Here is a 27614-nt window from a genome sequence, read left to right on the forward strand (position 1 = left end):
CAAAATTATACAAAAACATATTCACTGGACTAGATTTTGGGGGGACTGTGAAACCTTTTTGGAGAGTATGGTCTTTCTATTAACTGATTGCAACTTTGTAATATCGCTCATTTAATTTCTTATAGAAACAAGTATATGGATCATCATGAGGTCATTTATTTGTTCTATTTCTTCAAAGACTACAGAAAAAAAGAGCAATACTTCAGTTACACTTTGAATACACTGGACAGCTTATTACTCTGCTTGACTGAAATGAGCAGCCAAATTAAAAAGTCCAGTTCCAGAAACACAGGATCTAAATCAAAAAACCCAAATAATATAACATCATCAAAGCAAACAGTCTTAGAACCCTGAAAATTTTTTTTGTTTTTTTGGATGATTGATTTAATGATAATTGCCAAGAAATGTCAAAACTGATTAACAGCTTTTTCGGTTTCCATTTTTTTTAAAGCCACTACTTAGCTTCAGATTGTCAACATAGTTTCTTGAATAAGGAAGCAATTTTTGTGCCTAGCAGTAGAAATAAGAAAAAATGCTTTGCTGATTTCTATCTTACAAAAGAAAATAAAAACTCACCCAGAAAAACTAGCTAGTATGTTATAGTTCAATGTGAATTTAAAGAAAAGAATCCCCCTTCAAAAGCTTTGAAAGCCTTTCAAATCACAAGGTTATGGTTTCTATATTTACACTATGAGACTCTTACCTAAGTATTAAAGGTGCCAGTAAAAAAAAAAAAAAAAATCTATTGGCAATTCTTGCCTTTTCTAAAAGGTATCTATTCTTACATCATCTTGGTCCATTCTTTTTTTAATGAAAATGTGAAAAAAAATCAACAAGGAGCCATTGGTAGATTGATCTAAAAGTCAAAGAAGAATACCCCTGTAGAAAATTTACTGAATGTATGAAGTCTCAGTACATACATATATTTAGGGAAAGAAATATAATATGGCTAGAAGACACGAAAAGTTTTAGTGGTTGTTTGGTTTAGAGTTTTCGTATATTTATGAGAAAGCAATATTTGAGCTGATTCAAATGCAGATTGCTGAAATGAGATACTGTCTACAAGAAGAAATAAAGTTAAGCTACGTGTTTGAAGAATGATTGCTACTGGAAGATTTGGAGTGAGCTCAGTGGGTTTAGAGCTGCATTACTGTTATTTGAATTAACTGAGGATAATAAAAGGGGAAACTAGAAAGTAAGTGCTAACGAGTATAAAAGAGAAAGAGGAAAGGCAAATGCAAACCAGAGAGACAAGGGAAAGGACATTCAGGAGGAGAAAGACACCAATATTGTAAGATGGAAAATAATGAAACAAAATAAACATGAAATTAAAATGAAAAGAACAAAAGAGAAGACACTATACAGGCATGCGAAGAAGGAAAAATCAGGGAGAAAAATAAATCTGAGAGAAAAAAAAGCCATAAAGAAAAGAGTATAACAAATTTATAATCAACTATAAAGACAAAAAATGCCTAAAAAGTAAAGAAAGAAAATAGAAGAATTTTATCAGAATCAGTGTTTAATTAACATATGTAAGTAAAATTACGCATCTTTTATAAAAAATATGAAAAAAAGATCTAACATTTGTTTACTTTCTCTCCATCTCTCCTTCTTGTTGACTGGTTTATTTAATGGTCATTTAGGCCATATGAATGGGTAGAAGAATAATTATTCAGTTCAACAGAAGTCTGTATGGAAAAAAAAACCAACCAAATATTGGCACTCAATAATAAGCTGCTTGTGGTTGATAAGTATGCTAGGGAGATTTTGACTAGACCAAAACCTTCCATTTGAAATTTTAAGGAGTGCTGATTTGGCATAACACTACAAACTACCCCATTTTCAGCACTGCTTTTAGCACTCCTTTCTTGATCAATCTCAGACTGCTATTTGAAACTGCATGGAAAAGTACCCATTCACCATTGCTGTGTTATTAATTTCCTAAAGTGTTCCAATATACTTTACAAAAGTTCCTGTAGGAACAAAATGAGCAATGGCACTCATTATGGGGTGATAATATGTCACTAACAAAATGTAATCCGATGACAGCAGATGAGTGAATATTCTTATTTGCACTTACTGTTTTGCTATAGGAACAGAGCATCTAGATGACTGGAAACGTAACGTGTGTTACATTTAATAAAGTTATCTGCACATTTTGTGTGTAGTGCTGTTAGTTAAATAGCTATGAAAAGTAAATGAAGCAAAACACTGAAGGGGAAAATAGTTAAAGAAAATCAAGTAGATCTCTGACATATGAAAGGTCAGAACAGATGCGATAGAATGCTCATTTAGTTAAAGAAGGAGAAGAATCTACAATAGAAACCAGCTTTGACTGCAAGTCAAAAACTAATGTTGTATCATAAAGCATCATGGAACAATGCAAATATAAGAAAGCTAAGAGAAGTATATATTGCGTTAATTTTAGCTTTAGTTCTTTTTCTGGTCTTTTCCAAAGCAAGTGGCAGACTTTATATTCTAACTAGTACTTGGTGGGGGGGAGGGGGGAGAGAGAGGGACTAATAGATTTTTCTGTATCTTTGTGACCTGCAGGCCTCTCACATACATAATTATCATGAAAATAATAAATTTTCAAAAAAAAAAAAAAAACAAAACGGCCTGCCAGAAGATCTGATGCATTACATTGATGTTTTCCATTGTATTTAACTTAATCCATTTCTGTCAGAATGACATATTTAACATTTATTTAAAATAACATGTTTTAGGGATGAAACTACAGAGGAATTTAGAAATGACGATACCCTATTTTTACATGCTTCAACCCCAGAGGGAATTTTTTAAGTCCAAGCTAGGCACAACTTGAACACCACAAAAAGCAACATGTCCACATTAACAGATAGGAAACCATGAAGATGGGTATGCATCTGACTTCATTCATTTTCCCAGGAGCTGGCTGCCTATTTCAAATTTGGATTCAGAGTCCTTTGGGTAGTGACTACTGTTTCCATTACAGGGCTGCTGGTAAAACTGGGGATGATGTCACCCACTTTTTCTCATAATAACCTACTGGTTATTTCATAATAGCCTTCTCTTTCAAGATAGGATCTAAAACCTAAAGCTTTCTCTTGAGAACAGCTATCAATAAGTTGCCTTTGAAAAAAATCCTTTTCTGAATGCAGCAGGAAGTGATACACCTGTGTTTGCCTTTTATACAATAGCTCAGTGTAATGCCAAATCTACTGGCCAAAGTTTGAATTCTGTGGCACAGTTGCCCGCTATGTGATATGAGCGCCTGATGAGTAGTGTACATGTAGGTCAGTGTCCATGGCTAAATGTCAGATACATTTCGCCGGAGTAGGTGTGACTAAAATTAACGAAGGGTGCACACCTGTACTAAAGTCAAGACTATCCAGCTCTCAGCTTCTTGTCCAGAAATGGTATGTGAAAACAGTTATTACAGCCCATATTGCTCTCTCTGATGACATCTGGGAGCCTTTCAGAAAAAAAGATCCAAACAGAATCATAGAATAATTTAGGTTGACAGAGACCTCTGGAGCTCATCTTGTCCAACCTCCTGCTTGAAGCAGTACCAATGTAGATCAGGTTACTCAGGGACTTATCCAAATGAGTTTTTAGTATCAACAGAAATAATATAACATAACATAATATATATTTTTTTGAATATGTCAAAGATGAAGATTCCACAACCTGTCTGGGTAATTTGCTCCGGTGTTTGACCAAATTACCAAAAGTTCCAATATTTGAACATATTCAGATGTTCTTCTTTTGGGAGACCATATGTGGTGTAATGATTAGTGAGCTGGGCAGTTGTTCCTTTTCTCTCTCCCAAAGCAGCATTCATATCTCAACAGCTGATGGTCAAGCCTTATTTAACTATTGTGATTCTTGTTCTTCCCTATTAGTAGATGCCCTGTTCTTCTACATATTCTTGTATTTTTTTTTTAATCAGTGGGACTACTTGTGCAGCAGGAACCCAATCCAAGTAACAGTGGAGAACTCAGGTCCTTAGTTACTCTTCTCTTAAATTTCTGTTTAGTTTTTTATCAAAATTACAACCACCGTAAAGTGAGCTTAAAAAACAACTCCTCACCTAATAAAGACTCAAATTATTTCTTCTGCTGTTCTGGAAAATTAAAAAAAAAATCAATCTATAGCTGCTGCAAAAAGATCCTCAAAAATAAAATTCAGTCTGAAAATTTACTCCCAGCTCCCTTCTGCATGTTATCCCCTAATCAATCACATGATAATTCTGCTTAAAAATGCGTCAACATAATTTTAATTGGAGAATCATCCTGAAGGAGAAGGACTGATCGTATAGTGTGATTCCAGTGAAATCACTGTTCTATAAAACTGAATAGAAAAGCAATTAGTTCTAAAAGCTGTGAAGAGGAGCTCCCTGTGCAGAAGACTATATCTTCTAGATTCTTTCTCACAATCATAAAGCAGAAATAAACAAATCAAATTGAGAGATCAAATAGAACTAGAAAACTACAGAAAATGGCAATACGGATGTCCAGACATAAAGACAGGAAATCTATACAGTAGGTCAGCACTCAGCCTGGAGAGCAGAAATTGAAAAGAGAGTAGGGAGAGGTCAGAATGGTATGGAAACAGAGAATAAAGAACAATTGTTAACAATTTTTTATATTCTAGGAGCTTATGGAAGCTCGATGAAATTATCAGGAAGACAGCTTTAATCAGAGAACATGATTTTTCACAAAAAACAGAATTACATTGTTCCAGTCACTGTCAGAGTATCTGTAGACCCAGATGACAGCTGGAAGCTATGGTCAACATATTAGGGTAAGAAATGCTGTTTAAATACTGTGTTTCATATACTTAGTTCTTCAATAGGAACTATTGGTCAGTCTTTGAGACAGAATTCTTTAGTCTGACCCATTCTAGAGTTTCTAGAATCAAATGTTTCGAAGTCTTCCAACTTTAAAAGAGTAAGCTAATACAAGCTATTTCACTAACACAAATATTTTCCATTCTAAAGAGAGAAAACTGGAACATACGAACACCATGACACACTGTGAAATGTGTTAGTTTTAGAGGGCACAGTGAGATTTTTGAAATATGTTCAGAAATGCAACAAGGATAATCAGAATATATTGATTTGTTCCATCAACTTTGACAAATTTCTTAACCTTATTATCTACAGTTTCTCCATCTTCAAAATTGGTATAATAGTAATATTACATCACAGAGGAATTACATTGTAACTATCTGACTAGAGGTTCAACTGTTTATGTGCTTTGAAGTGGTGTTTATTTGTTCCAATAACTTTTATTTTATAAGTGAAAGTGTTGAGGTCCCAGAAAAATCTCTGAAACAGATCAAGAGAATTTCATTAAGAAGTGCATAACTGACCTTCCATACAAATAAAGTAAGAACAATTACAAAGGAATATCTCAATTCTATCTTTAAGTGGTTGCATTATGTTCAAAGGAGTTTACTCTTGCTGTTTCCAGGTGTGTGAGTCCTAAAACTATAGTCTGCAAGAATCTAACTTTTGAAGACTAACTTTTGAAGTTTGGAGAAACTAAATTTATCACGTATATGATATAATTGTAAAATGTTTTTCTCTAATTTATGAAAATGAAAAAAGAGAATTTGATCTTGTAAGAGTATGTGCAGTGTCTGAATCTGCAGCATGAAGCCAGAGTTCATGGCATGCCTGAGACAGCAGTTCTACTATGAAGAACAGTGGGAAAAGCCCTCATATTTGAAAACTTATTCACAATTAGGTTCATATAATCATCAAAAACAGAGACGAAAAGAGGCTTCTCAGAAATTGTTTAAAACCCGCTCTGAAATGCAGGACCCATGATACATATTTTATTTCTAAAAGATGTTTTCTTAACCTCTTAAGGACCTCCAGTAATGGAGACTCTATAATTTCTTCCAACAATCTATTCCAGCACTTTATCAGCTTTACCAGAGATGAAGAAGTCTATTCCTCATGTCTGACATGAGTCATCTGTGCTATAATTACAATTCAAGACATTTTTTGCCCTCTCCATTAAAGTCTCAAATTGCTTCACCCTCAAGAGTAGAGGAAATAGAAACTCCTTCAATCCATAACTGGAGCAAAAATTCCATGAATCATAACATGTAGTTTGTGTAGCATCATTCCTTGCTTCTTTCCACATGTCATTCTCTGATCAACCACATAAGAACATTTATTTTCTTCCATTCTGCAAGATCAGGTTACCATTTCTGAAGACTTCTTTCATACCTCCCTGTCTTCTCTTCTTTAATTTACACAACTCCATTTCTTTCAATCTTTCCACAGAGACCATGGAAAGCCTTTCGTCAAAATCTTTTCTGCAGCACAGTGCACAAAATTAGCTGGAACACTTTGCACTTCTGTTTTGCAAGGTACTCTCACCTATACATTAACATATAGGCCAGAATGCTTGCCTCTTTATCAAAAGTCACAAAGGAGACATTGTAGTTATGGTATGCAGCTCTGGCCTGAGGTTAAACAAACAAGGTAACAATGTAAGAAACTGCTGGACATTGCACACAATGTACAGGAAAAAGTGGTTGGCCAACTCCAGTCTAGCACTGCTGAACTAATAAAACATTAACGGGATAAACTGGCAGGCTAAATATATGACAGGGAAGCATCAGGAAGTCCCCTTGGGTTAAGAATATCAGAAGAAAGAGAGGTGCTGGCTTTTTGAGGATGTTGAGGATCAGTGACTAAGGCCAAAATAACCAAAAAAGAATATAAAAATGAGAAAAACAGGGATGATGAAAGATTAAAAAGTCTGTGGGTTGCTTATTTGGAGGGAGAAAAAGAGAGAAAAGGGAATTTAAGGTCAACCATGTGACTGGGACTTTTGAAAGGTCCCTGCTAATCAGCCCTGTGCCTGACTACCACAGCCTGATATAATAATAAACCTCTTGTTTTTCTGATGACACCATGTGTGTCCAACTGGCTTCTGTGGTCAGTAGCACTACGATGACCTCCCTAATGCTAGCAAGGGGACAGAGGCTGGACTGAACTGCCCAACAGACTTTATGTCCCCAAATACTTTTTGGAAGAATGAGTTGTTCCTACAACCTCTCACAAATATTTGTTGATTATTCTTGCTTACATGCTGTACCATTAACTGGCTTCCATCCTGTTTTTCAGACTCATTCTTCAATACATCAAGATCATTCTTATGTCCAATGCTGTCTTTTACAGCTTCATGTCTACAAAACTAGTACACATACTTTTGCTAATGCATCGTAGGGAAAATATTCAAGTGAATTGGATCTGGGAGATACCTTTTCAGGACTCCATCAATATATCATTTAGTTTTAAAAGTGAACCATTTACACCTATTCTTGGATTATCCAACAAAGTTTGTACCAGGAAATCTGGACAAAATTTGTTTAGAATACTCTCGTGTCAAGAAGTGTCAAAAGCTTTACTGAAGTCAAGATATGTCAGCAACTACTTCTCACCCATCCACAAGATGTGTTATCCTACCACAGAAGGAAATTAGATTAGATATTAACTACTTATTCTTGACAAATCCTTCATGGCTGCCACTCATCTGCTTGTTATCTTTCATCTGTATACAAATGTTCTGCTTATTTATTTCAGATTTCTTTCAAGGGTTTGAAGTTAATTGACTAGTCTCTAATTCTCCAGTTTCTCTTTCTTTTCAATAACAGGCACTGTGTTTACCCTTTCCCAGTCTTTTGATCTGTCAGCTGGCAGTCACAAATCCTCTGAGATATCTTGATAACAGCTCTGAGATTACTTTGACCATTTTTTCACATCACAAGGCATTGAAAGCATAAGTACCACCAAAATTTTCCTTCATTTTGTAATCTGAGATCTTGCCGTATTTTTCTAGTATTACTTGCAATAACCATCTGCTGCAGTTGACCTTTTTATTGAAGGCTGATCTCTGATAAACTGAGTAATGGCAAATATTTTCCTTTGTCATCTCCCTGCTATTAATGAATTCACAGCATAATTTTTTGTTACCTATATATCTCTTGCTGGTTACATCTTAATCTGTGTCCTGGCCTTTCAGGTACATGCTCTTCTTTTATAATCACTGTATCTAGAATTTAATTTCTGTATGATTTCCTCTAGCAGTCAATGAAAAGCTCATGATTTAGGCAAGCAAGTGACTCTGTTTACTGAAGACATATGTCAGAAGAAAAACAAAAGAATGATTCAAACCCCAGTTAATTCAATTAGTATGTTACTGTGCCCTTTGTAGGCCTTGACTCAGGTTGCAAAGGTCAGTGAACAGTTCTGGAATAGTATTGTCAGCAAATTCAAAAGCATGTTATGAATTGGTGATACTGTAGCAGGAACACAAATGTAAAACTTTGGTATAACATCGTGGAAGATTCACAGTTGCAGGGCTGCAGATGAGAATACCTGTGCACTACCATGCACAAGTCTGGTAAAGGACACAACTAAAGCAAGGCTCCAAATTCATGAAATTCCTCTCATGTTCTAAATCACGGATTGTTATAAATACTGAAATCCATACAATCACTACAAAAGAGCAAATGGAATATACATATGCAAACAATTACAGGGAGAGAGTTCACCTTTTCCTCCAGCTGCAAAAAATCAAAACAAACAAGGAAAGAGACATTGCAGGAAACACTGAAAATCTGTTTTATAGCATATAAAGTAAAATTATACATAGTGTTTATCAAGATCCGATGAACATTTTCTTCATACTGAGAAGAAAAGGTATTGCTTCAGTGGGGGATGGGAAATGCTCATATAGTCTTAGAAAGCCAACAACTCCGCAAGTTTTTTTTTCTGTACAGAGGGAATCACCTAATTTACTGTTTCATAAAAAAATATGCAGCAATCCAGTGGTGCATATCTTTTTGAAAATTGAGTCACAAATCTAACTGCTTACAGATAAGAGAATTAAGTGCTTCCAAGTCTCTAGAGCACTGCAACAAATTATATCAAGCAGAATCAAAAGTTATAGTGTTTGGAAAATGGCAGCTCTCCACACTCAATAAAATATTGTACAACCTAGCTCAATCTCCCTGTCTTCTTGCAGAGCACCAATCTGCTCTAAAAGTACCCAGTGCTTAGGTGCCTCATGCTTCCAATCCTCTGCGGTCTACACAGGTTACGTATAGTGTCAGGGCTTCAGCAGTGGTACTTATTTATATACACCTGTCAAATTTTTATAATTAGTCCTTGACAGAGACTAACTAGCATGACATGGTCTGGGATAACTAGTACTCTTCAAAAAATTCCCAAGAACAATTTGGGATTTAAGCACTGGCAAAAATGAAATTCCAATAGTTTAAATGCCTCCCAGTTTAAATGCCTCCTTTGGAGGGAGAAGAGACATTAATAGTATGAACGTAGCGAGACTGTGCCAATTAGCTTGTTGACCTGGTACTGTTTAATTTAACATTATAAATATAGTCATAATAATTACAACTGTTGCTACCACTACCTCTAGGAACCTCTTCCTAACTTTGGATCTTATATGCAGGACAAAATGCAAACTCTTTGTTTAATGTCTTCTTTGGGCAAAGAGACCCAGAAATACAGCTGTTTTAGATCTGAGAACCATTAGTTGCATCCCTTCCCTCTACAGTTTTCTTAGCTATATGCCCTTGGAATTCATCTTGTTCTGGATTTCCAGAATAATATTTCCAGTTAAACCAGTCAAGGACAATATGAAAGAAAAGCGAGAAACCCAGGTTTAGTGAACTAATTTTGCATTTGTTGATGCCAAATCCTAGTTTGTTACAGACCTATGAAAAACAGAATCTGAATGGAACCTGTCCTGATCTGATCTCACCCCTTTTCGAAAGATTGGTTTGGATTCTGAAGGCAATGAAGAAAACTCATGGCAACTGACACGATAATGAAACTCAAAGGCTCTATCTAATTCTTCAGGAATGTCCATACTCAACAGGAAGGATAAATCTGCAACTATCACAAAATTTACTTAAGGAAGCTCTTCAAACCACCTCCAGTCTCTCAAACTTCTCTTTTCTCTGTCTTTTAAATCAATTATATTAACAAGAGCAGTTCAGGTTTGTACACACATTATGTAAGTGACATCAGTCTTGCCTTAAATTTTCCATTCCAGAAATTTATGTTCTAATTGCATCTTTCCTTCCTTTCATATTCTGAAGGTAAAAAGGGTAATGGATTTGTACTGCTTAACATTAGACACCTACCTTAGATAGTAAATTAAGAGCCTACTGGGGTCTTCTTAGGACCCCAGTACAGTCAAAGCAGAAGGAGAGGCTATATATATAATCCGTATAAAGGATTATTTAAAATACTGATTGATATTAATTTCCACATTTGAATGATGCTCTGGAAAAGAATATTTTTCTGCCCTGACTAAATGGATAGTTTATAGACACTAGCCTGTTAACCTGGGAAATCAAATTAGGCATCTAATGTTGGGTCGTATGACTGTCCTCAATATTTATTTACAAATTCAGGAAGAATACTTCTTCCTTTTTTTGAAGTATCATATTACATGCACAAAAATTGAGATGAATAAAGTTTAAAAGAATAGAGTCAATCATTTGCAGTTATCCATTAATACCAAAAAGCTCATTCTTGTATCATCTTCATTCGCCTTCTAACTCTCAGCAGCTTGAACCAAAGTCTTTAAATCCAACTCTACAAGCTGTCTGTATCAACAAAGACTGCTTCTAATGTTCCTGTACTTAGTTTAAGAAAGAGCTTCTTAAAAGCAGACATTTTAATGTCAATTAGTACTTCTGTCTTTAATAAAATAGAAGTTGGGATTCCCTTTTGAGCTTTTCATGTGAATGCTACAGTATAGCAGATTTGGCATTTCTTTGATTTCAGTACTCCTGCAGCTCCAAAAAAGTGACAGACCCAAGAACATTAAATAAATTTTGGAACATATCATTAATTACATTAGTAGTTATACCATACTGCAGGTAGGTAAGCAGGTTACAGGCAGCAATTCTCATTTATCATTATTCTTCATTTCTTTAACTTACAGATAATTAAATGTATCATTAAATTTAAAATGGGATTCAGATGTTATGAAAATAGTTACTAAAATGTTTGTAGTAGGGAGTTCATCCAACAACATATATCCAAATTCAATATCTTTTCTCCTACCATTTATAATCACCTGTTTTTCATATCAGTTTGATTAATAATGAGAAGGAATAATTAAATGCTCCCTTCTTACATAGGTATTCATTTTGTTTTAGGGATAACTTTTGGGTATCTACTACACACAGAATTAAAGTTTATAGTAGTTCTTCAGGTGTACTTTTTTTTTTCCAAAATGCAGGCACAAGTATAACAAAATAAAGCAGTTTCCTGGGTAAGAAAATATAAATGGTTAGATATTTTTAATGACTTCTAGAACAGTCTACAAATGTCCAACTACGTTTTTTAGATAAGATGACAAAATGGTGACACATGAAAGAATATACAAGCTGTCTAATTAATAACAAATATTTTAAACATTTATTTGATGTCCATACAAAACACTTCTAGACTCAGTCTTTTAATTCTGTAGTAAATTTCTACAATAAATTTCTATAGTAAAGCCAAGTAGCAAAAGACAACCTGGCTAATTTTCACTTTTTTAATCTGCAAACACAGCATTCTTGGAAACAGACAAGGATTGGGCTCTTTTTTCCTGAGTTCAGCACCAGATTGATGCAAGGATAGCAAATAAGTGTGAAGCTCATTAGTTTTATGATATAAAATTCAATTTATTTCCCAGAATTATAGAATTAGCCTGGAAAAAGAAAAAGAAAATTTACAAAGTAAATAGAAAAAAAAAAAAAAAACAACTTTGCAATCCCACAGTAAGTAAGAAGGCTTTCCAGTGTAGTAAATTCATTGGGTCTTTTTGACTAGCTAGAGGTGCAGCAATATTGCATCAGGCTCCCTAGGCTCCAAAAGCCCTAGACAAATGGTCACTGCAAACATGTATTCTGCACAGCATGACACATCCAAAGGATACTATTTGCAATATATTCCTGAGCTATCTATGCATAATAATGTGATGTAGATGTAAAGTCACATCAATTTGTCAGACTCGCTGAAGCTATAGGCATGCAAGCATAAAGTATGTTTTCCAAGACATATTTGTAAGTTACACTGTCTCCCTCTTTCACTTATATCATGGCTCCATCTAATCCAGTGATATAGCCTTCTTTTTTAATTTTCCTTTATTTTTATTTTTTAATAAACAAGTGCAATTGGGGATTCTACTAGTTACTGTTGATTAGTGAGAATCTGCTGTGTAAACTATGACATCTCAAAATTTAAAACAGATTTTGCAAATGTGGTTTTAGAATTTGCAAACTGACTAAATGTCTGTATGTAGGCTCTACAAATTTTGCAACTTAAAGCAATGAGAAGAATTAGAAAAATTAATAATTTTTGTTCTGGCATGATGAATACATTTCATTAATATAATTAAAGTCTTACCTGGTCTGAGGGAGAACAGCATTTATTTGTCATTTTCATCTATAGAACAGAGATTGAAAAATACTCAGTTATTAATATTCTGATGCTAAAAGTTACTGTGAGGCAATTAGCACTGACATAGTTAATGCACACTGGTATTAGTACTTCGAAATTATAAGAAATTTTTATATTTTCAGTGCAGAAATACTAGATTATAATTATCCTAAGCCTAGAAAACAAAGGACTCAAAAGACAGGAAACCTTTCATCACAGTTTTCAGGAAATCCTTCATAAAGAACTGGCTGTATGAATTTACTTTGCCACTGTGAAAATATTATACTGTACTACAGATTGTTTAAGCAGATCTGTAAATTAGGCATGTGCTCAAGTACTTTGTGAAATGAAGGACGCAGCATATAAAACAGATTAAGGGAATTGTTTAGGATTTCCTTTTGTTCAATATAAAGTAACATATCTTCCTTTTTGCTCACAGTTTAGTCAATGAAGAGGTGTGCTGATTTTGGCTTTTCTTTGACAGTCATAATTGGCATAGGTGACTGCTGAACAAACCTTGACAAACCCTTCTTTAAAGTGAAACACTTCTTAATGCGAAATATTAGTAACAGTGAACTAAAGATATGGGATTTAGACATGAAAAGATTGAATGACTACAAGAAAAGACTCCCCTATATCTAGGGATAGAACCTGCAAACAGTCACACAGCTGATGAGTCCTTCCAAACAATCTTATCATCACAAAGCATTTCCCCTCATTTTATAAAAAAATGAAAAGCTTGTGATAACAGACCAAAAGCTACAATTGCACACAGGAAAAGATACAGTCACTGGAAAAGAGCAGAAGAAATCCAAGGCTATTACCAGTATCCTAGCAAGAGCAAGAGATTTGCAAGACGAAATCTGTGGATAAACCTCAAAGGCAGAGCATGACAGTAAGAGGCCAACAGGCCTTGCATTATTCCAACAACACCAGCCTCAGCTCTTGTTGGGCTTGGTCTGGATCTGTCTTGGTATGTCTGGAGCTGTGTTACAGCTTGTTTAGCTATAACAATTATCTAAAAAGCATGAGACTCATTTTTTTTTGAGAAAAGTGCAGTTGTGGGGTGTAATGTTATATATATACATATGCAGATATTTGTAACTAATTGATAGCAATAACAAGTGCTTATTCTGTATGGAACCACCCTAAACAAAATGACCCTAGAATAAAACGCAACACAGAGGAATACAGGACGATAGCAAGGGCCTTGAATGTACACATGGAGGATGACACAAAGGCCCCAGGGCTATAAGAACTTGTCAGTCATAGGCCATAAGGGATCGTTCCCCCCACTCAGCTTTGCAACCCACTTGAACTGAATTGTGCATTTGAACCGTGCAGGTGTGCCAACTGAGGCCCTGCGTGATGAGGTGGCCAAAGCTGACCTGCCGGCTGCCTGGGGCAGCTGCCAGGCCTGGCTATCACCCTGGCAAGGCATCTGATGGTGCGCAGGGAGGGTCCGCCAGCCCCTTGGAGGGGTCATGCTACCCCAGAGGAGGAGTGGGGCCACCACAACAGAGGCAGGCCACAGACATCTGCACCATAGCTCAGGCAAAGACCAAGGATGAGCATTCCCAACATGCAGCTTCCAAGCAAAAGGGGAGCCTCCAGCAAGGCTTCTCCCAGCTCTCTCCCACAGCTCTTCTCACAGCAGCCTCATCCCCGGCTGCATGTCAGCACTGGCCTTGAGCACATGCAGCCAAATCCCTGGGATGGGGCGGGGGGTGGCAGAGGTTGTTGGCCACTCTCAGGGCCTTGACAGTAACAAACTGGTGGGAACCCAAGAAACCTTATCTGTAACCTGCTGTCCCGATCCAATATCGGGAGGGTTTCGTTACGATCCCAAGGACGAGATTAAGACGCTAAAACCGGTCAAATATCGTACAACCTTTTACCTTTATTTTCCACGAAGTGGGGAGAAAAGGCGTGTGTGTGGGGGGGAAGGCGAAGGGGAGGCGAAGGGAAAAAGGGAACAAGGGTAAGGGGAAAAGATAAAGAAAAATTGGAAAAGGAGAGAGGAAGCTAGCTACCACCACTCCGAGGCCGATGATGTTCCGCTGACTCCGCTCGAATCACAGCTCAAGCTGGGGGCCTCCGACGAGGGACGAGGAGCGAGGGATGAGAGAGGGAGTGAGAAAGAGATGGGGGGGGGGGAACAAAGAAATCCCTCGGCAATTATAGCTTTTTCAAATTAAGTTTTCCCACCCCTCACGTGGTAGTTCAGACCAATAGTAATATTTGGGTCTGGGGTCTCCTGCTCCTTATTGGGTCTCATCACTGTCCCTAGGTAGGCCGTTTACTGTTGCCGTTTCTGCTGACAGGTGTGTCTCCATTCTTAGGTCCAGCCATTAGCTCTCAAGGTCCTGACAAAGAAGGTGATAACTTCAGCAATTAGCACTGTTTCAGCAGTGCACAGGAATGCAAATTGCTGGTAACGCCCTTATCATTCCCGCCTGCAGCAGCTCTGGGCCCTTTCTCACTGTACTAGGGAGTGCGGCCTAAGGCTTCAGCAAATTTAGCCACTCATGCCAAGCAGGTTTTATAGAAGTTGTTCTAAAAACGGACAATAATTTACAGTCCAGATCCCAAAGTCTCTGCCCGATTGCGGTCTCGTTCAGTGCAGGCTTGGTGTGTCCCGGGTGGTCGCAGGGAGACCTTTTCAGGGGTCGCAGCAGCTCAGTCGTTGTGGCCTGCCTGCACCCCATGCACCAAGAAATGTTTAAGGCAAAAAATTCATTCATCAGTCCGCCACACCACCCCGTGACTTAAACATTGATTGGTATGTCTCCTTCCTGAAGTCTTCATAGCCTTTGTTCACAGTGGTGATATGAGATAGAGATCAGAAGGAAGTATAGAAAGTGTAGAACACGTCGCGGGAAGAGTAAAAGGAAGGATATAGGTTCGGGTAAAAGGTGCTTAACAGTGATTAAACAGAGGTGTTGCCCAATGCAAGTTCATGCTTTAACAATTTTAGCAACATTTAACTTCACAGAATAGACATCAAAATTGAGTTAACGAAGGTAAGTGATTGTTACAACAGGTATAACAGCTGACAAATGCGGTATGGATGTCAATATGCAATTTCCTCCTTCAGGGTGTGGTAGGAACAAATTGCATATTTGACACAACATGTCGGATTAATTGAACAAAGCAAGGAATTATACAAGGTAAAAAACATTAAAGCGGCAATTGCACCTAACAAATACAATATGAACTGTTTCACCCATGGTGCCTCTGGTAACCAGGACCACAAATTGCCACTCCAGCCGTTCCAGGTTTGGACGGGGACGTGGGCTATTTTTCTAATATCTTTGGTTAACTGGAGAACTACCTTGCCTACATCATCTATTTCTAAACAACAGTTGGAAATATTTAATTTCCCACACACCCCTCCCTCTTCAGCTAACAGATAGTCTAAAACCATGCGGTGCTGAAGGATTGCCGTGCGCATCTGTTGGGACTGGAGAGTTAAAAGATCTATTGCATCAGCGGTTTTGTTGGTAATAATTTCTAGAGCCACTTTTAGGTTGTAAATTGGTTCTCTCACCCCCGATATTAGTTCATTAGGATTCCAGGTTGCAGGCCCATAATGTTGAATTATTTGTTCAGGAGGCCACTCATTTCCCCATTTTTGCATCCCACCCAAATCTACCTTAATGGATCGCGTCTTACGGGCAACCCTTCTGTCCCCGAGGTTATCATATACCTTTATGCCTAACCGAGGTCCGCCTGTTTCTGGTAAAAGGAAAAACAATGGTCTGATAATCCCTATGTAACAAATTCCCGACCACCCCGCGGGTAAAAATTTATATGCTGTGTGTCCACAGATCCAATAATGCCCCTTCTTAGCTCCGATGCCCTGAGCAAATGACCCGTTTATCCCTGGTGGGAATTGAAAGTAAGTTGTGTCTCTGTCACCCAGAGGGCTGAAAAATGTGGTTGCCCCATCACCTATTCGGCCGGTACAATACCAAGCCCCAGAAGTGTCTTTCCATTCGCAGGTTCGCTTGTAAGGGGGATAATTGGGTCGTTGGTGAGTTACAGTTTCATTTTTGTTTGACCAGTATCCCCCAAGTCCCCAATTGTGCCCCGTTTCATTGAGCCACATCCATAGCTGGAGATTCCTGTCTTTATCGAGCAGTTTACAAGTGAGTGTCCATTGACTTTCCCCCACTTCAATCCCTCCCTCCTGGGTACAATTTAAACAATATTGTCCCATGGCTGGGAACTGAATTGGCCAGGTCCCACCGTCGTTCCACGTGTCATCCGCGGTTTCGCTGTAATTGCTTACGATCTGGTCTGGGGTGAGGGGTGTGGACATCCATGGCCAGCTTGATAACCCTATCGGTCCTCTGCAACCCCAGCAGTGGCTTAAATTGAAAGTTTGGCTTACTGCTTTCGCCAGCAACACGAACTCGTTGTTCTCGAAGGGATTAAATGGGTGGGGGGAAGGTAGAGGGAGTGGTCGTTCGTCGCCCTCATGGATGCATCCTTGAATCTGGATGGTCCAGAGCAGTAGATGCATCTTGGTCACACCACCACCTTTGAAAACATAAATAAGAACAAACTCGCTCCTCGGGTCAGGAGGAGGGAATAATCCATTTTGTGTGAATCTTGTAGGTTTTCCCACTAGCATCTTTTGCTCTCCGAATATATTTATTATTCTATTAACCTCCCAGGCATTTTGCTCCCAAAAAGGAAGCCATTTCAGGCAGCCTTTGAACACCATATGTGAGTCCGTGTAGATGTGTACAGGGGAAGTAGCCTGGCTTTTGCATTGGGATATGCTCCACACTGCAGCCAGCTCTCCCACCTGTGCACTGCCCTTTCCCTCTGTAATGATCTGCTCCTTAGTCCCCACTTGGAGCGCCACAGCCCAGTATCTCCAGGTTTTCCCTTCCCGCTTTGAGGAAGCATCTGTGAACCATGCATTTAGGATCTGATCGGAAAATGTGGGAGCTACTTGAATTACAGAGGGAAGTTGGGGGGTTTCTTTATTCAAGTCTGCCTCATCTTGTATATTTAATACTTTAGTGGCTCCCTCTGTTACGGAGAAGATTTTACAATAATGCTTTATTTGTGCATACCATTTTCGTACAGAGGCTCTCTGAGCCACCCTGTCAGGGGGCGAGGTCCCTGCCAGGACTGCTTTGGTCACCTTAAATGGCCCTCGGAGAACTAGGGGTTGTTTTCGAATAGTTCGTTCAGCCTCCCTTAGAGCAAGGCTGACTACGAACAGCCCCTTCTCCCATGTAGTATACCGCTTTTCAGCGTCTTTGAAGCTATGTGAATAAAACCCGATGGGCCGTGTAGGCCCCTCTGGTCCCTTCTGCCACAGGTGGATAGAGAGTCCGGTCCGGGCAAACCCCCATTCAATCTGGATAGGGTCGGTGGGGTGGATTGGCCCCAAGGCCTGGTAAGCATTTGTCTCAAAGACCAGCAGCTGCAACGCCTCATCGTGGACCGAGGTCCACTCCCAGTGAGCCCTTTTCCGTAGTAAGTCATATAATGGCCTAGCAATAATTGAAAAATCGGGAATGTGCTTCCTCCAAAACACAAGCAGCCCTAAAGCATGTTGCAAGTCCTTCTTGGACTCCGGCATTTTAATTGAGTCCAATGAGGATAGGGTATCCAGGGGAATGCAGGTCATCCCTCCCCTCCACCAAATTCCCAGAAATTTTACCTCGCTGGAGGGAGTTTGGATCTTTTCGGGCGGAATTGTCAGCCCTATCCGCTCTAGGTGGGCAATAATGTCGCACTGCGTTTTCTCAACGTCCTCTACCCGGCTCCCTCCCACGAGCACATCATCTATGTATTGATAAATTTTGACTCCTGCCTGTATGGCGACAGTTTCAAGCTCTTGTGCTAGCGCATGATGGGCTAGCGTAGGGGAGTGCTTGTACCCCTGAGGTAGTCGGGTGAACGTGTATTGCTGTCCCTCCCACGTGAAGGCAAAACGCTCTTGGTCCTCAGGCTGCAAAGGGACCATAAAAAACATGTCTTTGACATCAGTTGTTGCCATCACAGGGTGGGACTGCTCCTGGATAGTCGCTATTAATTCAGCAATGTTTGGCACAGCTGCCATCAATGGGCCTGTATTGTTATTTAATTGCCAATAGTCTACAGTTAGTCTCCACTTATTTGGTTTTCGAACTGGCCATACAGGGGAATTGAAGGGGGACTGTGCTGGGATCACAACTCCCTGTTTTTTCAGGTCCTCCAATACTGGGCTAATTCCCTCTCTCGCTCCCAAAGGTAACAGATAGGGTTTTACATTAGTCAGCCGGGAAGGGGGGAGAGGAGGCGCCGCTTGCAGCGAGCGCACTGCCACACCGAAATCTCCGGTCAGTCTTCTGACCTGAGGAACGCCGAAAGACCACGAATTCCCCTGGGAATCCCGCCACTGTTTCCCCTTCAGGACGTCTATGCCTAAGAGGTTCATTTGAAAAGGCCCCACAGCCACCATGGTGTCCACAGGACTCTCTTCCCCTGGGAACCACAATGTTACCGGGGTCATGGGCACAGTCTGGGTCTTCCCCAGAGCACTTAAAACTATTAGGTGTTTGGAGGGGACCGAGATGCCACACCGTTCCGCCTCACTCCGTGTTAGCGCTGTAATTTGGGCCCCTGTGTCAATTAAAAAAGTTACAGGCCTTCTCTTCGGCCCCACCGCTAGGGTGATTAACAAGTCTCCTTTGTTATTGCAGGTGAGCTGTCTTATAAACATCTGCCCTCCGCCTCCCCCCTCACCCTGAGGGGGCGGAGGAGCCAGTTTTCCCGCCACCCTTTTGTCCTCCTCGAACTCCTCCCCCACGTTTAACGCCGGTGCGGGGGGTTGTTTCGGTCTGGGCGGGGGTCCCTGTCCGGACCACCTTCGCACCAGAAGCTCTAGTTTTTTGGTCGGGAGCCCGTCCATCAAGTCTCGGGGCACGCCTTTTTGCAGCCCCAATTGCCATAGTCCCTGCCGGGTCAGGGATCTTTCTCTTCTGGCTAAGTCTGGGCTCCTCCCAGAAAATGCCAGCGGCTTGTTTGCTGGCTCTGCCGCCTGCACGGCCCTAGTTTCTACCCTCTGGTAAATCCAGCTGACTGGCCCGTATTTTCTCTCATAATTAATCAATTCCTGGGCTATCTCCCCCCAGGTCCACACCTTTTTCCCTAGCCGACCATGCTCGGGGGTTACCATCCCCTCCAGGGCAGCCGCGATTCTCTCCTCGCGGGGCACATTTTGGATTCTCCCCTGCAATTGAATCCCAATAGGTTTCAGGGAATCAGGAAGTCCCCGTATTAGGGGAGTCATCCGCTCGGGATCTACTGGCAATAACATCGGAGAGCTCAAGTTCGGCTTGAGTTCCCGATCGTACATCATTTGCAGACAAGCTGCCTTTTGTACACTTTCCAGCAACTGATCGACGGAACCTGTTATAGCTAGGGGATCCCCCCTTTCCAAAGGGTTCAGCCCCCCTGCCCAATACGCGGCCCTCTGAGTCAGGGACCACGGGGCTCGGCGATCGCCGGTTGTGAGGAACACGCCCGGGCCCCAATATCCCTCTGCCTCCTTTTCAGATAGCAGGATCCCGTCCCCCCCCGACAGGGATACCCTCCACACGTATTCGGTTTCGGATTCCCTAGCCGTTTTGGCAAAATCCTTTCGCAGCTTGGCCAGTTCGGTAGCTGTGAAAGGGATTTCTTTGGTAACAACCTGGGGGCGGTTGTCGCTGTCATCCTCGTATACATATTCCGTTTTGACTAGTGGGCACATATGGGGTGGGCCGTCTACGGCCTCCTTTAATCTTTTTAGGTCCCTTTGGGGGTAAAATTGGTGTACCCCTTTTCCCTCGAGCAGCACCTCAGTTTTGGTGAGGGTGTCTGCCTCCCTCAGGAGCTGGTTTCTTAGCTCCTCTTTCAGTATCAGATTTTGGTGCTTCTCTTCCTCCAGTGCCCGCTTGGTTTCCCGTAATTGTTCTTGCAGCGGCGTTAGCGCCGCTTGCAGCGCGGCAACCACGGCCTCTGCCTGACAAGGTGCCCGCTGCCTGTCCTCCACCGCAGCTGCTAGGCACGCTCCTAGCACAGCGCAAACAATAGCTTTCCCTTTTCCTCTCTTAACTTTAGCTTCTTTTTGCAAGACCGCTATTCGGTCCACTACACTTTGCAATTGGAACCAATGGTCCCGTGCCCAGTCTCGTCCCGGGGGCGAGGGACGAGAACGGTGTACTTCCAAAAGGTCATATAATTTCTCGATTTCCTCACAAAAATCGCCTGCCTTCTGGGCAGCCATATCCTACAAAGGGGATTTCGTCCCGGGAGGGCCAGACCTTAAAGGAGTCCAAGTTTCCCCTATACGCTCCCGGGAGGCCAAACCGTAAGCTACTACAAAAAATGTCCTACAAAGGGGATATCATCCTGAGGGGGTCACACCTTAAAATCCAAGTTTCCCCTATACACCCTCAGGAGGCCAAACCGTATACTAGTACAAAAATGTCCTACAAAGGGGATATCGTCCTGAGGGGGTCACACCTTAAAATCCAGTTTTCCCCTATACGCCCTCAGGAAGCCAAACCACAAACCAGTATACTAAAAATCTCACCATTCACTCCTTCCTTACGCTTCGTTCGTCTCCGGCCGCTTCCCTCGCGGGAGAGCGGAACCGCGGATCGGAACTCCGCACTCGCTTCGTACTTGTTCGTACGTCTCGTTCACACACACTCGCTCAGCACACCATAAGGTTGTACGACACTCTCGTCTCAAGGGATCCTGTCCGTGACGCCAATTAGATGTCCCGATCCAATATCGGGAGGGTTTCGTTACGATCCCAAGGACGAGATTAAGACGCTAAAACCGGTCAAATATCGTACAACCTTTTACCTTTATTTTCCACGAAGTGGGGAGAAAAGGCGTGTGTGTGGGGGGGAAGGCGAAGGGGAGGCGAAGGGAAAAAGGGAACAAGGGTAAGGGGAAAAGATAAAGAAAAATTGGAAAAGGAGAGAGGAAGCTAGCTACCACCACTCCGAGGCCGATGATGTTCCGCTGACTCCGCTCGAATCACAGCTCAAGCTGGGGGCCTCCGACGAGGGACGAGGAGCGAGGGATGAGAGAGGGAGTGAGAAAGAGATGGGGGGGGGGGAACAAAGAAATCCCTCGGCAATTATAGCTTTTTCAAATTAAGTTTTCCCACCCCTCACGTGGTAGTTCAGACCAATAGTAATATTTGGGTCTGGGGTCTCCTGCTCCTTATTGGGTCTCATCACTGTCCCTAGGTAGGCCGTTTACTGTTGCCGTTTCTGCTGACAGGTGTGTCTCCATTCTTAGGTCCAGCCATTAGCTCTCAAGGTCCTGACAAAGAAGGTGATAACTTCAGCAATTAGCACTGTTTCAGCAGTGCACAGGAATGCAAATTGCTGGTAACGCCCTTATCATTCCCGCCTGCAGCAGCTCTGGGCCCTTTCTCACTGTACTAGGGAGTGCGGCCTAAGGCTTCAGCAAATTTAGCCACTCATGCCAAGCAGGTTTTATAGAAGTTGTTCTAAAAACGGACAATAATTTACAGTCCAGATCCCAAAGTCTCTGCCCGATTGCGGTCTCGTTCAGTGCAGGCTTGGTGTGTCCCGGGTGGTCGCAGGGAGACCTTTTCAGGGGTCGCAGCAGCTCAGTCGTTGTGGCCTGCCTGCACCCCATGCACCAAGAAATGTTTAAGGCAAAAAATTCATTCATCAGTCCGCCACACCTGCGTGCTACAAATTAGTGAAAAGCCCGGTGTTACAGAAGGAAGCAGTCCTCACCAGTCTGATCTGGGGGATTGGTAGCAGGCTTAATCTTGGGCATTTGAGAAGACATAACAAAAAGGTATCTTAATTACTTTAACATCACCAGGAATACCATCATCCCCTGCCTATCTTCAGCTCCAGCAATTCTCCAGTGCTTTAGAGAAAAATATACACAAGAAGTAACTACTCAGAAACCAAGCCACGCACACAGAAAATACTATTTCCCTGCAGGTGACCACAGACACACTAAATTATGAGATCACTATAATATAATACAGTGCAAATAAACAGAATAAGCAGTGATCCTGTCTCCTTTCACCTTGCTTTCCAGTTAAATCAAACTATTTTAAGTTCTCTTTATAAAAGGAAGAAATTCTGTTATCTGACTTTCTACCTTACTATGTTCAGATGTGCCTGTGAAAATGTGCGTGAGACTGGCCATGCAGATTCTCTGGAGAATGACAGAAGAGTAATGTGAAGAGCATCCTCACAAACAGCATCGCTTCCAGTTATTAAGGGCAATATGGAAGGATGCTTTGGATTCCACAGCTATTCACCACATAGGCTTAACTCATTCTTTATTCAAAGCAGGGATGGTTGCAGCCCTGATGTAAGCGGGGCAAGGGGAAAGATCTCCTTCTACATCACATTGTGCCCCTGTGTCACTGGACTGAGGAGAGGGAAGTATGCACTCTCCATACTGCACAGCACCATATGTTCCCTACATCCCTCCACAGCTGGTGCATTGTGGCAGGAATACAAATGGAATTTGCTACACCTTGTTGGGAATGTATGTGTTTTAAACACTGTAGTACAGTAATGGGTGTTTGGAAGAGCAGGGAAGCTAAAACCAAAAATCTGGATCTGCAAAGAGTGCGGTGGCGGAGTCAGACAACTAAAACTGTTAAACAATCATAATTACTATACTGTGTTTAAATGAATGCATAGGAATCTGCAGGGGGCAGGAAGAGAATGGGGCTGTCATGACTCAGCTCCCAGGCTGGGATTTACCTCACTTAGCTTTGGCAATTCAAAAAAAAAAAAAAAAGTTATACATTTAATATATCAATATTCTCTTTCTAATCAGCAGAGACATATGAGGATCTTGACAGCTGTCTCTTTCTCTTTTCGCACAGCAAGAGGATCCTATTTGATTGGCTAAATTTAGCTGACATGATTCCTACCCTTACTGACTACCCTTTACAATCTCAGTGGTTTGATCTGATGTACTTCCAAATAGGAATTCCTGCACTGAAAAACAAAAAGAAGCGGCAGAAAAGATACATTATCTTGTGCTACTATCCCTAGACAGCAATAGAATGGTTTGTATAATCATTGAGCAATAAGATTTGTATACCGCTTCCTACAGGTTATGGACACATAATGGATTTTGTTTTGATCTACATGCACCTCACATATTGGTTTGTAAAGAAAGAAAGACCTACTCCTCTTTCTTTTTTATATGAATGTTCAAAGCTCATATTTCATAAGCCTCTCTCTAATCAAACTGAAATTTCACTCCACTGTTGTAGATATACATGTACATGTAAGCATAAGAGAAAATGTTTAAGTCCTGCAACACATGGAAATTAAATCCACTGTCAAAAGCATATATATGATTTAAGATTAATATCCTTGTTTTGAAGCCAAATTTTAAGTTTCTATCATCCTCCAATGAGCTGCTGGAATGATTTAAAAAGATCATAAATAATGGTTAAAGTGGAACAACTGCATCTTTTTATTCCTTATCTGCTTATGAACTGTTCATTTATTAAATTCGTTATTAAATTTGAAAAACACAACACCTTGAGAACACACTGCAAAAAAGAGAAAACCTTGAGAGATCTATAAATACAAGAAATAAGTTTCTATGATGCAAATGAACCGGCAACATCAACTTAAGGTGTTTCTACCTATCATGTCTATATTAATGTTTGGTGTTATGTATGAAAGAAAATAATTAAAGCCCATGACAAAAGCTAAAAACGTTTAACAGATAGCTATCTGCATGGTGCACAACAGAGGGGGGATTCTAAATTACTCCAAAGAATTGTCTCCTAAAAACATCTCCTGCACAGCGCTGTCACTTCCCTGCAAAGAACCCTCTAACTAAACAAACCAAACAGTAGCAGCGAGAAGCACATGCAGATCAAGTTGCTGCCTATGCTTTTTGATTCATTATGGCAGCTTCACTGCCAGCTTCTGTTCCTTTTCTTCCCTCAGTGTCTTTAACTGTACCTCCTTTTGTGAGAAAAGGGTTGTAAGAAGAAATAGATGGGAGGTGCTTACTCTCTGTTTTCTTCCTCCTCCAAAAGGTAAATGTGAAGATCTTGGAACACACTGAGGAGACTAAGGATTGAATCATAAAGGAAGAGGATAGGGAAGTTTCCCTTTGGTAGAAAAGTATGCAAAAAACAAGGGTATGGACAGAATGGTGAATAGTGGGGGGCATGGATCTTTAGAAAAAAATCTGTATTGCTTGTAAAGATGACAGTTACTGGCAGGTTTTCCTAACTCAGCATACAAGGGAAATATCAGGAAGGCAGGCTGAAAAGACACGCTTACATCTTTCTCCATGTTGCCATATTCGCTGTGCTTTTCTGTCTTATAAGAACTAACTGTCTCCAGGCTAATACCAGAATCATTATTTCTCATCTACAGAGTAACACTTTCTAGCTATGCTAACATTCAGTGGTAGCATCCTCAGGCAGTGACAACTCCTCACATCTTCACTATTGAAAGACAACTCCTCCCTTTCACTTGATCCCCTGAGAGCTTGCCTTTGCATAGAAGTTAGATGTTTCAGTACTTCAAAAGAGTAGTCTGACATTAGCAGAAGTGTCAGATTGTGGCAGAATTGTTTTTGTATTGCCTACATTAGGACTGTCTTCTGGCATCAGCAGGGGATCTGGCAGAGAGCTGCCAACTGCTGAAAGGGCAAAGTGGCAAAGCATTACGATGCAGGAAAGACAGCGTGCATTGTAAGAGATCAATTCACCTCCATCAGGATCTCTTTAAGAACTAAAAGTCAAAAATAGACGATTCGAATGGTATGCAAACATGTACAACAAAGAATGTATACAGAAGAGGCACAGATAGGCACAGGTAAAGCAAGAATGACTAAGGTGCAGGAAGAGTTGCTAAAATCAAGAAGCATAAACATCATAGACATAGAAAATCTGAAAATATATAGAAGTAAAAGTGAGCAATGGAAAATACGGCAGAAAAACTTAATAATGGTCAGGTGAAAAGGCTGAAATTCTTGATGCCAACAGTCTTAGTAACAAGGTCCACTGTGATCACGTATCTAACAGAATTCATTTATCTACAGACATGACAGCATAGGACAGAACAGGAAATGAATAGGTTAAATATTTGGAGAAGCCAATGAACTCAGTGTTGGCATGTACTCATGAAATTAACCCTTGAGAAGTTAGGAAATTATCTGAACTCTAAACCCTAACCCTAACCCTAATCTCTGAATCCTGATTATCTTCAGAGACTCCTGGAGAATGGTTGAAATTTTACAGGACTAAAGAAGGGCAAATACAGGAAAAATAGTCTGAAGAATTACAGATACATAGCCTAACTTCGACTTCAATAAGATGATCATAGAAAAATACTGACCATTTGTGAGATGATAATAATGTAATAAAAAGCATTCTGAATAGATTTTCAAGAAGTCTACTGTAAAGGCCTTGCCCTAGGCACTGTGGATTTGAAATAGTCCCTTGGCCCTCCCAGTCAGGGAGCCTTCCTTTACTGCAAACTTTTACTGAAATTGCATTCCAGCCTCACATTCTGATCTTTTTGCAAAAGGTTTTGCAATAAAATGGTTTCTCATTGACTTTTACATCTGTTGTTCTGATGATTAGTAATTAGTTAAAATACTACTGTGGCCAGACTCTATTCAGTTGTTCCAAAGGCTGCACCTCTGTCACAGCCTGTTAAGCACTAAATCCAAGTAAAGATTTTACCCACTTCTAATATGATCTGTGTAGAGATTACTCTCTGCCTGGCTTAGAACACGTGAATTTATCACTGCTGTTAACAAAGCTTGATCAAACCCCTACTAAAGAGGAAGACACAAGATGCAGTATTTTGTTTACAGAATTCTATATTGTGATAGATAACTGAAAAATGAAGATTAGTAAAAATACTCAGCAGATAACAAAATATTCTTGTAGACAGGTCATAACACAGTGGGGATACTATGTCAAGACACCTGCTACCACATACATTGCATTTCAAAGAAACAGACCAGAACCCTACCAGTAATAAAATATATTAATAAATACTTTGCTTGTACAGCCACTTTTACTGTCATATTCAGCTACATACTTGGAGTGACTTTAACTCATGGGATTTTTTTAGAAAGCAAAAGAATTGTGATTAGGAACTAGGAAGTGGAATTGCTCTAAAAATATTAAAGTGAACTTCTTTCCACTACTCATACAGCAGGCAATTATGAACATTCTTGAATAATGTATATTATTTCCCTAGAATTATCAAATAGAAACAATAATATCTAAATTAGGTAATTTACTAAATAGTGCCTAGAAGGGAATATTTATAAAGGATATATCATAAGCAAATTTACTGATTTTGTCAAAGACCTCCTTAAATAATTTCAGATTAAAAAAAAGAATTAATTTAATAGAACTACCATGATCAAATATCTACCATGATCAAGTAACTTTTGAAGACCAAAAAAGTCAAATTATTATGTAGTTTGATCAAAGATTGCTCAAACCTGATACAAATCCTACCCAATATAATCTGAATAACTAAGCATCGATTAACCTGGAGTACAAATTAAAGATATTTATCCTACCAGATCCTGGTTTATAGAAGATGCTTCAGTCTTAACACATCTAAAGAATAAGATTAAAAATCTGCCCAGGTAATTCTCTCAGAGCAAACTGTGCTTCTATTTTTTTCATCATTGATTTCTACCAGTTCATAAAGACTGGTATATATTTTCAATAGTGTACATTATCAAGTTGCCTATTTGACTTTATGTTCCATTCCAGAATTTTCAATAGTTTCCAGTTGTTCTTTCTTGGAATAATAACCTGTTGTCCAAATAACGATTTTCTGTTTCTCTGGAGTTTATTTAGTACCTCTGTTTTCAATAACAAATGCTACTTTTGAATTTACAGGAATAATTTACACTGGCATAAGCACCTCTATACCTGTAGGCAAAAAGATGGAACACATGACTTTAAATAAACCAATTCCTAGACAAATTACAGACGTAAAAATACTGCCTCCCAATGAGCCCCTATAAGTTACACTTCACTAGTTACAAAATTTCCACATGCCTACTTCAAAATCAACAAATGCTAATTTCTGAAGCCATGTTTTAAGCACACTAA

General features: G+C 40.1%; 1 protein-coding gene across 1 annotated transcript in view; it reads right to left on the reverse strand.

The window, feature by feature from the left end:
- The window catches only part of LOC135330579 (gamma-2-syntrophin-like), a 139356-nt gene that overhangs the window by 18584 nt on the left and 93158 nt on the right, over window positions 1-27614 (reverse strand). Inside the window, exon 7 of the mRNA XM_064524491.1 lies at window positions 12440-12478. Coding sequence (XP_064380561.1) covers window positions 12440-12478 — 39 coding nt within the window. The remainder of the gene's footprint in view (window positions 1-12439; window positions 12479-27614) is intronic.

The sequence above is a fragment of the Dromaius novaehollandiae genome, chromosome 22 (assembly GCF_036370855.1).
Source record: "Dromaius novaehollandiae isolate bDroNov1 chromosome 22, bDroNov1.hap1, whole genome shotgun sequence".
NCBI classification, from domain to species: Eukaryota; Metazoa; Chordata; class Aves; order Casuariiformes; family Dromaiidae; genus Dromaius; species Dromaius novaehollandiae.